The 14227-nt window shown below is 46.6% G+C and overlaps 1 protein-coding gene across 1 annotated transcript in view; it reads left to right on the top strand.

Moving 5' to 3' along the window:
* cntnap5a (contactin associated protein family member 5a) overlaps window positions 1–14227 on the top strand; it is a 167794-nt gene that overhangs the window by 102170 nt on the left and 51397 nt on the right. The window contains exons 9-11 of the mRNA XM_074695141.1: window positions 5332–5475; window positions 10657–10816; window positions 13795–13901. Of these exons, the coding sequence (XP_074551242.1) occupies window positions 5332–5475; window positions 10657–10816; window positions 13795–13901 (411 nt within the window). The remainder of the gene's footprint in view (window positions 1–5331; window positions 5476–10656; window positions 10817–13794; window positions 13902–14227) is intronic.

The following is a 14227-nucleotide window of genomic DNA, read 5'->3' as shown; positions in this document are numbered from 1 at the left end:
TGGCTAATAAGTTTGCCAGCTGCAGAGATGACCCGATGGAGATGTACTGCAAATCCGTCATTTATTGCCAGCTGGAGAGTGTGCGCAAAGCAGGCAATGGATATCCAGCTCACTCTGGTCGGGTTGTTTGCAGCCACAATATTGGCAGCATTATCGTGGACGCAGGCGAGAACTCGACCGTCAAGTCCCCACTGCTGCACAGCTTCATTCAGCTTCTCAGCCAGCGTGTCAGCTGTATGTCGGCCCAGCAGGCTTTTGGTGAGCAGGACCGCTGAGTTAACTTGCCAGTCTTCACCGATGTAATGGCAAGTGATGGTGATGTAGCTCTTGGCTGTTAAAGCGGTCCAGCAGTCTGTGGTTATGGCAACCCTGACAGCTATGGATAACTTTTTTAATAGCTCCCGCTTTACTTCCACGTAGTGACTTTCGACAAGCCGGGTGATGTTTCGTCGTGACGGAATGTGGTATGCTGGTTCAATAAGGTTGATAAAGTCTCTAAAACCTTTGCCTTCAATAATATTCAGGGGCAGCATGTCCTCAATTAGTTTGCAGATACCTTGGGTACTTTTCTCTGCATGCTTTGCATCAGAGTTCCTCCTAGCTAGCATGTAGCTGATTGTATGTTGAGTCTGAGAGGCCCGGAGGATTCTTTAAACTCTTTTTATATATATATATATATATATATATATATATATATATATATATATATATATATATATATATATATATATATATTTATATATATATATATATATATATATATATTACCTCTATATACTTACTCTGTATATACACTCAACAAAAATATAAACACAACACTTTTGTTTTGCTCCCATTTTTCATGAGATGGACTTAAAGATCTAAAATTTAATTTTGAATTTTGAATTTTTCTCAAACATTGTCCACAAAACTGTCTAAATGTGTTATAGTGAGCACTTCTGCTTTGCTAAGATAATCCATCCCACCTCACAGGTGTGCCACATCAAGATGCTCATCAGACACCATGATTAGTGCACAGGTGTGCCTTATGCCGCGTTTCCACCAAGCAGTCCGGGTCGGTTCGTCTCGGTACGGCGCGCTTTTAGCGGCGTTTCCACAGACTCATCCCGGGACGTATCCCTAAAAACCGAGACAAGCCGTCCCACTTTTTTGGGACCCTTTCGTATGGGTGCCAGACTGAACCGATCCGCTCTCGGGAGGTGGAGCAACACACTGCAGACGGTTGATTGGTCAAAAGAATCGTCACTCACCCCGACAGCGGCTGCATTTCTCCTGGCGGCTCACAGACTTCTCTGAAACGAAGCTTGATTGCATTTTGTAACAGAGAGTTACATGAAAATCACAGAGAGAACGAAATGCTGTATGTCTTCCATCCGTGCTCTTTGTTTACTGTGTCGCGTTTTCTTCTTTGTTGGATTTAATCGCGGGGTAAGCTGCTACGGCGTCGCGCTATTGTTTACCAGCTGTGGCTTCCGGCATGCGGCTTACACGCCGCCCACCACGAGAGGGCACAGTTTGCTGTGGAAACGCACACGGGATCAGACTTAACTGTCCCAAACCGTCCCAAACCGTACTGAACCGACCCGTACCGCTTGGTGGAAACGCAGCTTTAGACTGTCCACAATAAAGGGCCACCCTGAAATGTGCATTTTTTTTTAAAATTTTTTTTTTTTTGCTTTATTGGGGGTCTGGGGACTCAGAACCAGACAGTATCTGGTGTGACCACCATTTGCCTCATGCAGTGCAACACATCTTCTTCGCATAGAGTTTATTAGATCGTCAATTGTGGCCTGTGGAATGTTGGTCCACTCCTCTTCAATGGCTGTGCGAAGTTGCTGGATATTAGTGGGAACTGGTATACTCTGTCGTATACGCCGGACAAGCACATCCCAAACATGTTCAATGGGTGACATGTCCGGTGAGTGTGCTGGCCATGCAACAACTGGGACATTTTCAGCTTCCAAGAATTGTGTACGGATCCTTGTAACATGGGGCCTTGAATTATCTTGCTGAAACATGAGGTGATGTTCATGGATGTATGGCACAACAATGGGCCTCAGGATCTCATCACGGTATCTCTGTGCATTCAAAATGGCATTAATAAAATGCACCTGTGTTCTTCGTCCATAACAGATGCCCGCCCATACCATAATCCCACCACCACCATAGGCCACTCAATCCACAACATTGACATCAACAAAGCGCTCACCCACAGGACACCACACATGTTGTCTGTCGTCTGCCCTGGACAATGTAAACCGCGATTTATTCGTGAAGAGAACGCCTCTCCAATATGCCAGACCCCATCGAATGTGAGCATTTGCCCACTCAAGTCTGTTACGGCGACAGTCTGGAGTCAGGTTAAGACCCCGATGAGGACAACGAGCATGCAGTTGAGCTTCCCTGAGACAGTTTCTGACAGTTTGTGCAGAAAGTCTTTGGATATGCAAACCAATTGTTCCAGCAGCTGTCTGAGTGGCTGGTCTCAGACGATCTTGGAGGTGAACCTGCTGGATGTGGAGGTCCTGGGCTGGTGTGGTTACATGTGGTCTGCGGTTGTGAGGCCGGTTGGATGTACCCCCATATTCTCTGAAACACCTTTGGAGACGGCTTATGGTGGATAAATAAACATTCAATGCACAAGCAACAGATCTGGTTGACATTCCTGCTGTCAGCATGCCAATTGCACGCTCCCTCAATGCTTGCAGTATCTGTAGCATTTTGCTGTGAGACAAAACTGCACATTTCAGGGTGGTCTTTTATTGTGGGCAATATAAGGTACACCTGTGCACTAATCATGATGTCAGATCAGCATCTTGATGTGGCACACCTGTGAGGTGGGATGGATTATCTCAGCAAAACAGAAGCGCTCACTATCACACATTTAGACAGATTTGTGAACAATATTTGAAATAAATGGTAATATTGTTTATCTGGAATGAATTTTAGATCTTTGAGTCCATCTCATGAAAAACGGGAGCAAAACAAAAGTGTTGTGTTTATATTTTTGTTGAGTGTAGGTTATATACAGGTTATATACAGTAGGGGAAATAAGTATTGAACGGGCCGAGAAGAAGTAAGTTCGAATCAAAAGAAAGTGGAGCCCATAAATTATAGAGTCATTCACCTTCCTCCACGCCGCTCTCCCAAGGTGCACCTGTGTCACATTGCTCGTGGCAAAGTCAAATGCAGAGCTGAGCGGAGGAGTCTCAGTGCAATCATTAAACCGGGCTGCCGGGATGGCCAGAGTTCTTCAGATCATTAAAGTTTTTCTGGATTTAACCTCCTGCTCCTCAGACTCTGCAGGTTTATTAGAAGCATGTTTCCTCTGAGCGAGTCTCCCCCTGCGTCTGAAACACCAGATCAGCTGATTTCATGAAGAGCCCAGCTTCAGATTCAGAGGATACCTGTAACTGTAACTATACTGAACCTTTTAGAACATCATTTCCTCCTGAGTTCTTGCCCCCCCCTCTCCCTCTGTGTTTACTGGCAGTTTGGTGCTGTCAAGATTTAGAGCAGCTGCCTCTGCAGTTGGTGTAAAATCTCATGAAACTGTGTGTTTCCTGCAGGCAGCAGCCAGAATCTGAGGTGCTGTCTCAGACAGGAAAAGAGTGGGCGAGTGTTTTCTGCAGAGCCGTCTCACAGATCTGTGATGTGACACTCAGAAAATAAAATCAGATGTGTGACAGATCGCACTCTGACCCTGCAGCCCTGCACACAGCAGCCTGATGAGATTTATGGCTCTGAGTTGAGAGGAGGGGGAGGGCCAGCGCTCAGCCTGCAGTCCCTCAGGGCCTCGCAGCTTGTTCCATGAAACAGTTAATGGGGTGGAGAAAAGGTGCTTGTGGCCCCCACTCTCTTCAGGGATGAAAAAACATAGAGAGAGGTTGTGCTGTGAGGGAAAGGCATCATTGGATTGCTCCACAGATTCTGGAGTTTCCCCAGGAGTCTGCAGAGACCAGATCTGAGACTGTATGAAATAAGTCTGCTGTGCCCTCTGCATGACCACCGTGTCCCCTCTGAGCTCCCAGTCCCTGCAGCTTGATCTGGATGCTAATTCAGAGCCGGACCAGCCGTCAGAGGCCAGCTGTGGCTTGCTCATCTCCATGCAGAGCTGTCATCTGGGTGTTGTCCTCCTGACAGCCTGGGCTCTCTGAAATGAGCTGTCACTGAGAGAAAGTGTTTGTGGAGCGAGCAGAGGCGGCTCATGACTCATCGTCCTGGACTTTAATGAAATATTTCAGAGGATGAGTGGGTTTATACTCATCTTCACATCACATCACAGTCCTGAGTGTCACAACATTTGGTTAGGCAAATGAGTGTTTAGAGACAAGGAGCCACTAAAACTGTTTGTTCAGGACGAGAGGAGCTGTATCTGAACAGGTGACTTTAACAGGTCAATAGGAGCCATACCTGAACAGGTGATTTAAACACAATGATAGGAGCCATACCTGAACAGGTGATTTAAACACAATGATAGGAGCCATACCTGAACAGGTGATTCAAACAAAATGATAGAAGCCATACCTGAACAGGTGATTTAAACACAATGATAGGAGCCGTACCTGAACCGGTGATTTTAGACGGGACAAGAGGAGCCGTACCTGAACACGTGATTAACAGGATGATAGAAGTTGCACTTTAAAAAGGTGATTTAATGAGGACAACAGGAGCTGTACATGGACAGATGATATATGTTTATGTATTTTATATTGTACAATGTAGAGTTGTGTTTTTAATGTTTTATATGTTCCATACATTTTTATTGTTTTATAGTTTTTCTTTAGTCTGATGTGAAGGTGTTTCTTGCAGTCTGTTATTGAGTTGTTTGTTTAAGTGTTTCATATGTTCCTGTCTGATTTGGAGTTGTATTTTGCTGTCTGACGTCTCATTTGGTTCCTCTCTGTCTGTTTCCTCAGAGACGTTCATGGTGGAGGTTATTAATAGTAGGGGAGCTATCTTTACACAGGCCCCCGGGGCTCCTACAGTATTTGTTAAAGAGGAATAAAAAGCTGACGTTCCTTCTTTTAGTTTGTCTAAATGATGGAGTGCTCAGCCAGAGTTTCGTTGACGGGTGAAAGTGGAGGAGGAGGAGGAGGGAGGGAGTTTTAGCTGGAAGCTCTGCATCTGTCTCTGGTGTCAGAGAAGAGAAAACAAGTGTGCATCAGGGTGCTGCTCAGACGCAGGTGAAATTTGACGCAGTATTGGCAGATATCAGAGAATTAAAGAACATCCTGAACTCAGAGTGAAGAGGATAAAACTAGAACATCTGTTTTCTGAGTAAACATCATGATCTGTCTCTCAAACCACAGCACATCTCTTTGTCTGCAGGTCAGCAAATAAACGATGGGCTGTGGCATGCCATCAACCTCACCATGAAGAGCCTGCAGATTTCTCTGGGTGTGGACGAGGAGCCTGTCAACACCATCCAACTGTGGGAGCCGCTGGAGACCAGAGGAAACTTCTACATTGGAGGTAAAAGGGTCCACATCAAGACACCTGGACCTCTAAATCTGGGCCTCTGACACTGAAACTCTGACTCTGGACCTTTGACTCTGGACCTCTAATTCTAGGCCCTCTGATTCTGGACCTTCGACTATAGACCTCTGATACTAGGCCTCTAACTCTGGACCTCTGATTCTAGGCGCCTGACTCTGGACCTTTGGCTCTGGACCTCTGACTCTGAAACTCTGCTTCTAGGCCTCTGACTTTGGACCTCTGACTCTGGACCTCTGTTTCTAGTCCTCTGACTCTGGACCTCTGGACCTCTGACTCTGGACCTCTGCTTCTAGGCCTCTTGCTCTGGAACTCTGACTCTGGACAATTGACTCTTGATCTACGACTTTGGACCTCTGACTCTGGACCTCTGATTATTGTCTCTGACTGTGAACCTATAACTCCAGGCTTCTGATTCTAGGCCTCTAATTCTAGGCCTCTGATTCTAGACCTCTGATTCTTGGCCTTTGACTCTGGACCCCTGATTTTAGGCCCCTTACTCTCTACCTCTCCCTTGGACCTTTGACTCTGAGTCTCTGCTTCTAGGCAACTGACTCTTAAACTCAGATTCTGGATTCCTGATTTAAGGCCTCTGACTCTGGACCTCTGACTCTGGACCTTTGACTCTGGACCATTGACTCTGAACCTCTGACTCTGGACCTCTGACCTGGGACCTCTGACTCTAGACTTCTGAATCTGGACCTCTGACCATGGACCTCTGATTCAAGGCCTCTGACTTTGGACTTTTGTCTTTGAACCTGTAAATCTAGGCCTCTGACTCCTGACCTCTGACTCTGGACCTTTGATTCAAGGCCTCTGACGTTGGTCCTCTGATTTTAGGCCTCTGACTCTTGTTCTCTGACTCTGGACCTCTGACTCTGGACCTCTGACTCTGAACTTCTGAATCTGGACCTCTGACTTTGGACCTCTGACTCTGGACCTTTGACTCTGGACCTATAATTCTAGGCCTCAGACCCTGTAGGCCCCTGTCTGCTCTTCAGCAGTTTAAACTAAGTAGTAAAAACAAATAAGTCTGAGTCTCTGTCTCCTAAAAGACAGTCCAACAAAGGATTTGAGAGTCTAAGGCCCCACAGAGAAGTCTGAAGGATAGACTGAAAGGGGGTTTGACAGAGGGTCTGAGATTCTGACAAAGGATGTCAGAGTCTGAGTCTCAAAAAGAGTCTGATAAAGAGTCAAGAAGTCGCACAGAAAGTCTATGAGAGACCCTGACAGAAAGTCTGACAGAAGGTCTGACAGAGAGTCTAAAAGAGAGTCTCACAGAGAGTTTGACAGAGTCTGACAGAAAGTCTGACAGAGAGTCTCACAGAGAGTTTGACAGAGTCTGACAGAAAGTCTGACAGAGAGTCTCACAGAGAGTTTGACAGAGTCTGACAGAAAGTCTGACAGAGAGTCTCACAGAGAGTTTGACAGAGAGTCTGACAGAAAGTCTGACAGAGAGACTCACAGAGAGTTTAACAGAGAGTCTGACAGAGTCTCACAGATATTCTGACAGAGTCTGACAGAGAGACTCACAGAGAGTTTGACAGAGGGTCTGACAGAAATTCTGAGAGTTTGACAGTGAGTCTGACAGAAATTCTGAGAGTCTGACAGCGAGTCAGACAAAGAGTCTGACAGACAGTCTGACAGAGAGTCTGACAGAAATCCCGAGAGTCTGACAAAGAGATTCACAAAAAGTCTGATGGACTGTCTAAGAGTCTCACAGAAAGTCTTAGAGAGACCCTGAGAGAGAGTCCCACAAAGGGTCTGTGCATCTGACAGAGTCTGAAAGAGGATCTGACAGAGTCTGCCATAGAGTCTAAGATTCTGAAAGAGTCTGACAGAGGGTCTGTAAGAGTCTGACAGAGGGTCTGAAAGAGATTGACAGAGTCTGAAAGAGGATCTGACAGAGTCTGCCATAGAGTCTAAGATTCTGAAAGAGTCTGACAGAGGGTCTGTAAGAGTCTGACAGAGGGTCTGAAAGAGATTGACAGAGAGTCTGACAGAGTCTGATGAAGACTCTGACGGAGAGTCTGACAGAGAGTCTGAGAGTCTGAAAGTCTGACAGAGCCTCACAAAGAGTCTGATAGAGGGTCTAAGAGTCTCACAGAAAGTCTTATATGAACTAGACTTTAGCATGTATCACTCACGCGCATGGCCTGTCTACGTCATCTTGAAGCATCTGTTTACATGAAGTGCAATTTCATCAGAGTCAGCACAATGACACATGGATAACAATGCTCCAACTTCAGAGATTTGGACTTATGGGAAGTCGTTTTCACCCGACACAGCCCTCTAACACCCCGCTTCGTTTAAATTGATTGAGGGATGCGCTGGCGGTGATCATATGTCAAGGATCCGCGTGCTTGTACTCGTGCATAAAGGAAACAGTGCCTGGCCTTTCCAAACGTGCTTTAGGGCTGAAGCATGCTTAGGCATTGCAGGGTTGGCCAGTGTGACCGCATCCTTAGAGTCTGACGGAGAGTCTAAGGGCTCTAATTTGTTAGACCAGGCACAAGCGCAGGCTCACCTGCCCTGCACCGGCCTTCGCCGCGCGGACAGGGCGTGACCGGCGCACTCTGCAAGTTTCCTGCAGTGCCAAGAGAGGCGCAGTCAAGGTGCAGAGGAGCGCAGAGGAGTGCGTCCATGCCTCCCTCCACGCAAATGGCAGAGAGGGCGGAGAAAAGCCGTGAGTGGGTTTAACACAGCCGAGCGCTGTTTTCACCAATCAAACGAGTGCCTCTCCTCACCTTTAAATGCGCTGTGGCCGAGGCGCAGCGTCTGATTGGTCTGACTGATCCCCTGCCATCCAAAACGTGCCGTGCCTAAGCACGATTGCCCCCCTGCAGTGCTGTTCCCCAGCTGTAGAGTACGGCCAGCGGTCACACTACCCCAATATGAACCAGACTTTAGCAGGTATCACTCACGCGCACAGCCTGCCTTCGTCATCGTGCAGCGTCTGTTTACATGAAGCGTGATCTCATCAGAGTCAGCACAATAAGACACAGAGAGCACTGCTACAACTTTAGAGACTTTTGGACTTATAGTAAGTCGTTTTCGCCCAACACAGCCCTCTAACACCCCCGCTTTGTTTGAAATGATTGTCGAGAGATGCGCTCGCGGTGATTATACGTAATGGATAGCACGCGCTGTCCGCGTGCTTGTGCTCGTGCATGAAGTAAACCGTGCCAAAGCCCACCTCTTCAAAGCGTGCCGAAGCACGGAAAGGAATCGTGCTTGAGCAAGGCACAGTTGCAGTCACACTGGCCTTTCCAAACGCGCTTTACGGCTGAAGCGTGCTTAGGCACGGCACGATTGGCCTGTGTGACCGCGTCCTGAGAGTCTGACAGAGAGTTTAAGGAGTCTAACAGAGGGTCTGACAGAGAGTCTGAGAGTGTGACAGAGAGTCTGAGAGTCTGATGGTGTTAGAGTTGCTCCTCATACAGACAGCAGGTCCAGAAGTCCTTCAGGGCTTCCAAAGCTGAGTTTTTGTTGGAGCCTGGGTGCTGTCAAGAAGGTGTGGATCAAAGTGTGTGTTGTGGTTGCCTGCATCAATCATCCTGTCTTAAAGGGATAGTTCAGTTTTTTTTTTGAAGTGGGGTTGTATGAGCTCTATGTGGACATTAGATACAGTAGAAAGTTGTCTCCTCTCCTTCATTAAGACACAGACTGTAATCGATGGTGACTGTAATCGATCGATAGGCGCTAACAGGGAAAGACCGTACCAAATTCAAAGGCTATTTTCTCTGCCTCCAAGAACTCAAATCAAAAAGTAATACCACAGTTTAAGAGTATGCTACATAAAATATTTTTTTAAGTGCATTAAGTCTTCGGAAATATAAACATTTATCCGGACCTAACTAACTGGTCATGTGTCCTTCTGCGCAGCGCTAGTGCGCTCCGTCCCCCCTCCTCCTTTCAGCTGTAGGGAATGTAAACAAGCTATGCTTCGGGCTCCGGTTGTAGCCACGTGTAAGTTTGATCAAGTATTGTAATTCTTTTGTTTGTACTCTAAGGATTGTGAGGCAGCGTAGGAAATTCAAAATGAGTGACTATGACAGCGACGATGAAGTTCCATTCACTTTGGAACCAAAAGGATACCTGTATGAACCAACGTAGCTACACAGAGCTGCTACAGATGGTGACTGAAAGGAATACAGAAGACACATCCGCGGACACTGGACATCAAGACAGAGTCGGAAATACTTAGTGGTGTCAATGTCTGTGCTGTGACTCAATGCCCACAGATGCTGAGTGTTACTGCTGTCACGAGTGGAACTTGGTTACACACTCTTCAGGATTTGTCTGAGTTAGAGGACACTGCTGGCTCTCAAGCCGTCTGTATAACTCATCACACAGATTTCCCTGCTCTTCGAAATTCTGGAGTGTCCTGTAACAGCAACAACAACAACAACAGTCGTGGCAGCAGTAACACTCAGCATCTTGATGTCCAGTGTCCCTGGATGTTTCCTCTGTAGTCCTTTCAGTCGCCATCTGTAGCAGCTCCTCTTCTGTGTGCTCCGGTTCATGCTGGTATCCTCTTGGTTCCAAAGTGAATGAAACTTCATTGTCACTGTCATAGTCACTCATTTTGAATTTCCTTCGCTGCCTCACAATCCTTAGAGTACAAACAAAAGAATTACGATACTGTATCAAACTTACACGAGGCTAAAACCGGCGCCCGAAGCATAGCTTGTTTACATTCCCTACAGCTGTAGGGAGGAGGGGGGACAGAGTGCACTAGCGCTGCGCGGAAGGACACAACACCAGTGAATTAGGTCCGGATAAATGTTTATATTTCCGAAGACTTAATGCACTTAAAAAAATATTTTATGTAGCGTACTCTTACACTGTGGTATTACTTTTTGATTTTAGTTCTTGTAGGCAGAGAAAATTGCCTTTGAATTTGGTACGGTCTCTCCCTGTTAGTGTCTATTTCCTCGTCACCATCGATTACAGTCTGTTTCTTACTGAGGGAGAGGAGACAACTTTCTACTGTATCTAATGTCCTTAGTGGTCACATAGAGCTCATAGAACCCCACTTCAAAAAAACTGAATTATCCCTTTTAGAAGATCCTCCTCCAGAGGCACTCTGAGCTCATTCCTGCCTTTGAGTCAGAAGATCCCTCCAAACCTCTGACTCTATGTCTACTCTGCTCCCAGGCTGTCCGACTGTGGCCTGTCAGCGCCTGACTCCATCCTTCCAGGGGTGCATGCGGCTCATCGCCATCGACAGCCAGCTGCTGAATCTCAGTCATGTGCAGCAAGGCCTGCTGGGAAGTTATAATGAGCTGCAGTTTGACACCTGCAGTATCCAGGACAGGTAACTCTTTTTACACTTTTCTCTAATTAATGGAAAGAGCTGTTAAAGAGGAGTGTGACGTTGGGCTGTCAGAGCGTGTGTGACATGAGGAGTGTGTAAAACATGAGTGCAGCTGGCAGCAGACACATCCATGCCCAGGCAGTTGATTTGAAGATGGCAATGTGCAGCGCTGCTGAGAGTCCCTGACACGGTGTCCTATAGTCACAAACGCACTGACAGAACCAGCCAATTAAACAGCAACAGAAAGTCGACTACACCCTTTCTGGGAGAGGACTATGCTAACAAGCTGTTCCCGGCGGCCTGCGTGCCCCCTCCCTCATTACCCTGCACAGCTGTGAGCTGCTGAACACCACGGGCAGGCTCACCATCTCCACTGATGTCTGTGTGCTGCTCAGGAGCATTTACAGCCTGGAAACAAACATGCAAACTGCAGCTTTCCTCCTCCTCTCTGCCCCGAGGACACACTCTCTTCTTCCTCAGACTTCAAACTACCTGCGTCTTCGTCCAGATTGTCGACTGTCAGAGTCTCAAAGACGCAGAGCTGACGGTCTGTGGATGAGGGGAGCCGTGGGAGGGATGACCGAGTGGGCTCTCATCACGCTGAGAGTCCTGTTTCTGCCTCACAGTGAAACATAACACATGTTTCAGACCAGCGCAGCAGGGGGAGGGGCTTTCACAATATAAACAGCTCATGGTTATTTGTCTGAAAGCACACCGATCATTTCTGGCTGCCATGTTGGTTTCTGATAAAAATCACCTCTGAAACACAGCTCCAAACAAACAAACAAATAAACAAACAAATATTGGTCCTTTGATGGCAGCTCCACACGCAGCAGATCAGGTTAAGGTGGAATGATCAGTAAAATAATTCAGTTTGATGCTGTTAAAGTCAAACCACAAGCTTTGAGCACAAACAGATTTTAAAGTGGCGTCTTTTTCATCCACACGTCAAGGGACGAAGAGAAACGGTGAAATCAGAATCCAAATACTTTATTGATCCCCGTGGGGGAAATTCGATTTCAGTTACATCCCTTCAATGATGTAAAAGAAACTTAGACATGGGACAACAAACAGGAATGGGATAATCCTAGAAGCCGCCAGCTGCCCAGTTCCCCTTTGCAATAGATATGAATTAACAACATAGTGATTAATTAATGATCCATGGATCAAACACATGACAGCATGACACGTCTGCATTATTTCCTTAAGTTGATACTTGGATCTTATCGAAAACTTGAGTTATATTTATTGTCCCTCATCCTTTATCTCCAGGTCGGACTCCAGCAGCTACTGAGAGGAACATGCTTCTCTTTATGGGCTTTAATTTGTTGATCAACTGGGTTTAGTTCTCCGCTATTAGCTCCTGTGCAGGTGGCTCACACCTGGTTCATCACAGCTCTTAATGTGCAGCAGACAGCTGTTAGTGCGAACATTAATGAGGATGGAGAACCTGAAGCAGCACCGTGATGGCGTTGTCTCAGACAGAGAGAGGCGAGCAGAGCTGTGAAGGCTCTGCAGAGATCTGATTAATGAAACGACCCCTCACTCCTCATTTTTAACCATGAATCATCATTTTCACTGTGAGTCTGGAGGAACTCAGAATATCTGCTTCACTTTGCTGTAATGCATGGAAGCTTCTTGAGATAGACGTGACAGAAAGCAAACAGTGTTTGTTAATGTCTGATGAATATTAATCCTCAGCACAGAGCCATGCATGCTCAGAGGTCTGGATGTGTCAGAATAAAACTGGCCGTGCATGCATTATTCAGCTGCTAACATGGGAACTGAAAGTAAAACATGAACTACCAAGACTCAAACTTTCCTCTGTGGCATCGTCCTAGTATCGCTCTGTGCTTCGACCTGCAGAAAGGACATGACCAATGATGCTTTCAGAGTGTGTGTAGCTTGTGTGTCCACTCTGCTGGCTGGAGAAAACCTACTCCGATCACACTTGCTCTCCTCTTCTTGGTGTCTAATTAAACCTCGCAGCTCGATTTCTGGTCAGCGTGCTCTTAATTGTGCTGCCGTCTGTAATTCCATGACCAGTTAGGACGGCCGTGAACACAACAGAAAAATAGCTTGATGGTAATTAAAGCAGTTTCTGAAACCTCATCCATGTTGCGGCTGGCCTGCTCCACTTGGGTTCAGATGGGGAGATGAAAGCGTATGAAATTATAGATGCACGCTCCGAAGGCCGGCAATTATTTGAAACTGAAGGAGGCTTGAGGAAGGGACTATTAATCAGAGGAGCACAGGCTGAAATTCTGAGAAGCGCTGGTTGTGTCCAAATCCCATTAACAGCCTCTGAGTCTGAAGGTGACAGCACAGCTTTTATTTTTAGAGGAACACCTCCATGTGTCGGCGGCTCTTTTACATTCAGATGAGGGCGCCGGATGAGACACCCTCATTTCACAGTTGTTTGGGATTTTTACTGAAACATGAATAAACAGCAAATTATTTCACTGGGTGAGCTCCAAAGCTGATGTTCATAATTGAAAACAACAGAATAAAGGGAAGAGTGAGCAGGGGTCTCGCTCAGCTGATAAATAAAAGATCAGGTTTGCAAACACTCACAGAGGAAGGAAATATCTGCTGCAGCAAAGCCTCAGAGCTTTGTCTGAGTGCGCTCTCTCTGCTGCAAAAACCTGTTTTTGTTTGGCTGCTCCTGTCTGATCAGTTCTCAGGCCCCAGATTCAATATACATTCATATTTATACTTTCACTTTTCCTAACAGACATTTTCACTCACAGACGTTTTCACTTTAACATGTTTTCACTCTTAGATGTTTTGACTCACATTTCTCCACAGCTCATTCAGGAATTTCTGTGACTTTGGTGCAAACATCAAATCAGACCAGGTCCCTTTGAACTCTTTTCCTCAACGGTCCATGAACTCTAATTAAGTTCATCCTGAAGTGAACAAATCAGACCAATCATGACTGACCTTTGTGTGTGTTTGTGTGTATGTGTATATTTCAGGTGTCTTCCTAACCTGTGTGAACACGGTGGCCGCTGCTCTCAGACCTGGAGCGCTTTCTCCTGCGACTGTTCAGGATCAGGATACTCTGGAGCCACCTGCCACAACTGTGAGTTTATTTTTCTTCCTCAGGTCAGGAGCTGCTGCTGTAGCTACATGTTAGCACAGGTCAGGAGCTGCAGCTGCATGTTAGCACAAGTCAGGAGCTGCAGCTGCACGTAAGCACAGGTCAGGAGCTGCTGCTGCAGCTGCATGTTAGCACAGGTCAGTAGCTGCTGCTGCAGCTTCACGTTAGCACAGGTCAGGAGCTGCTGCTGCATGTTAGCACAGGTCAGGAGCTGCTGCTGCAGCTTCACGTTAGCACAGGTCAAGAGCTGCAGCTGCATGTTAGCACAGGTCAGGAGCTGCTGCTGTAGCTACCTGATAGCACAGGTC

Source organism: Halichoeres trimaculatus, unplaced genomic scaffold (assembly GCF_033239565.1).
Source record: "Halichoeres trimaculatus isolate MK-OKI-2021-1 unplaced genomic scaffold, fHalTri1.1 fHalTri1_scaffold_19, whole genome shotgun sequence".
Classification (NCBI taxonomy): Eukaryota; Metazoa; Chordata; class Actinopteri; order Labriformes; family Labridae; genus Halichoeres; species Halichoeres trimaculatus.
This window is presented reverse-complemented; position numbering and strand designations above follow the sequence as displayed.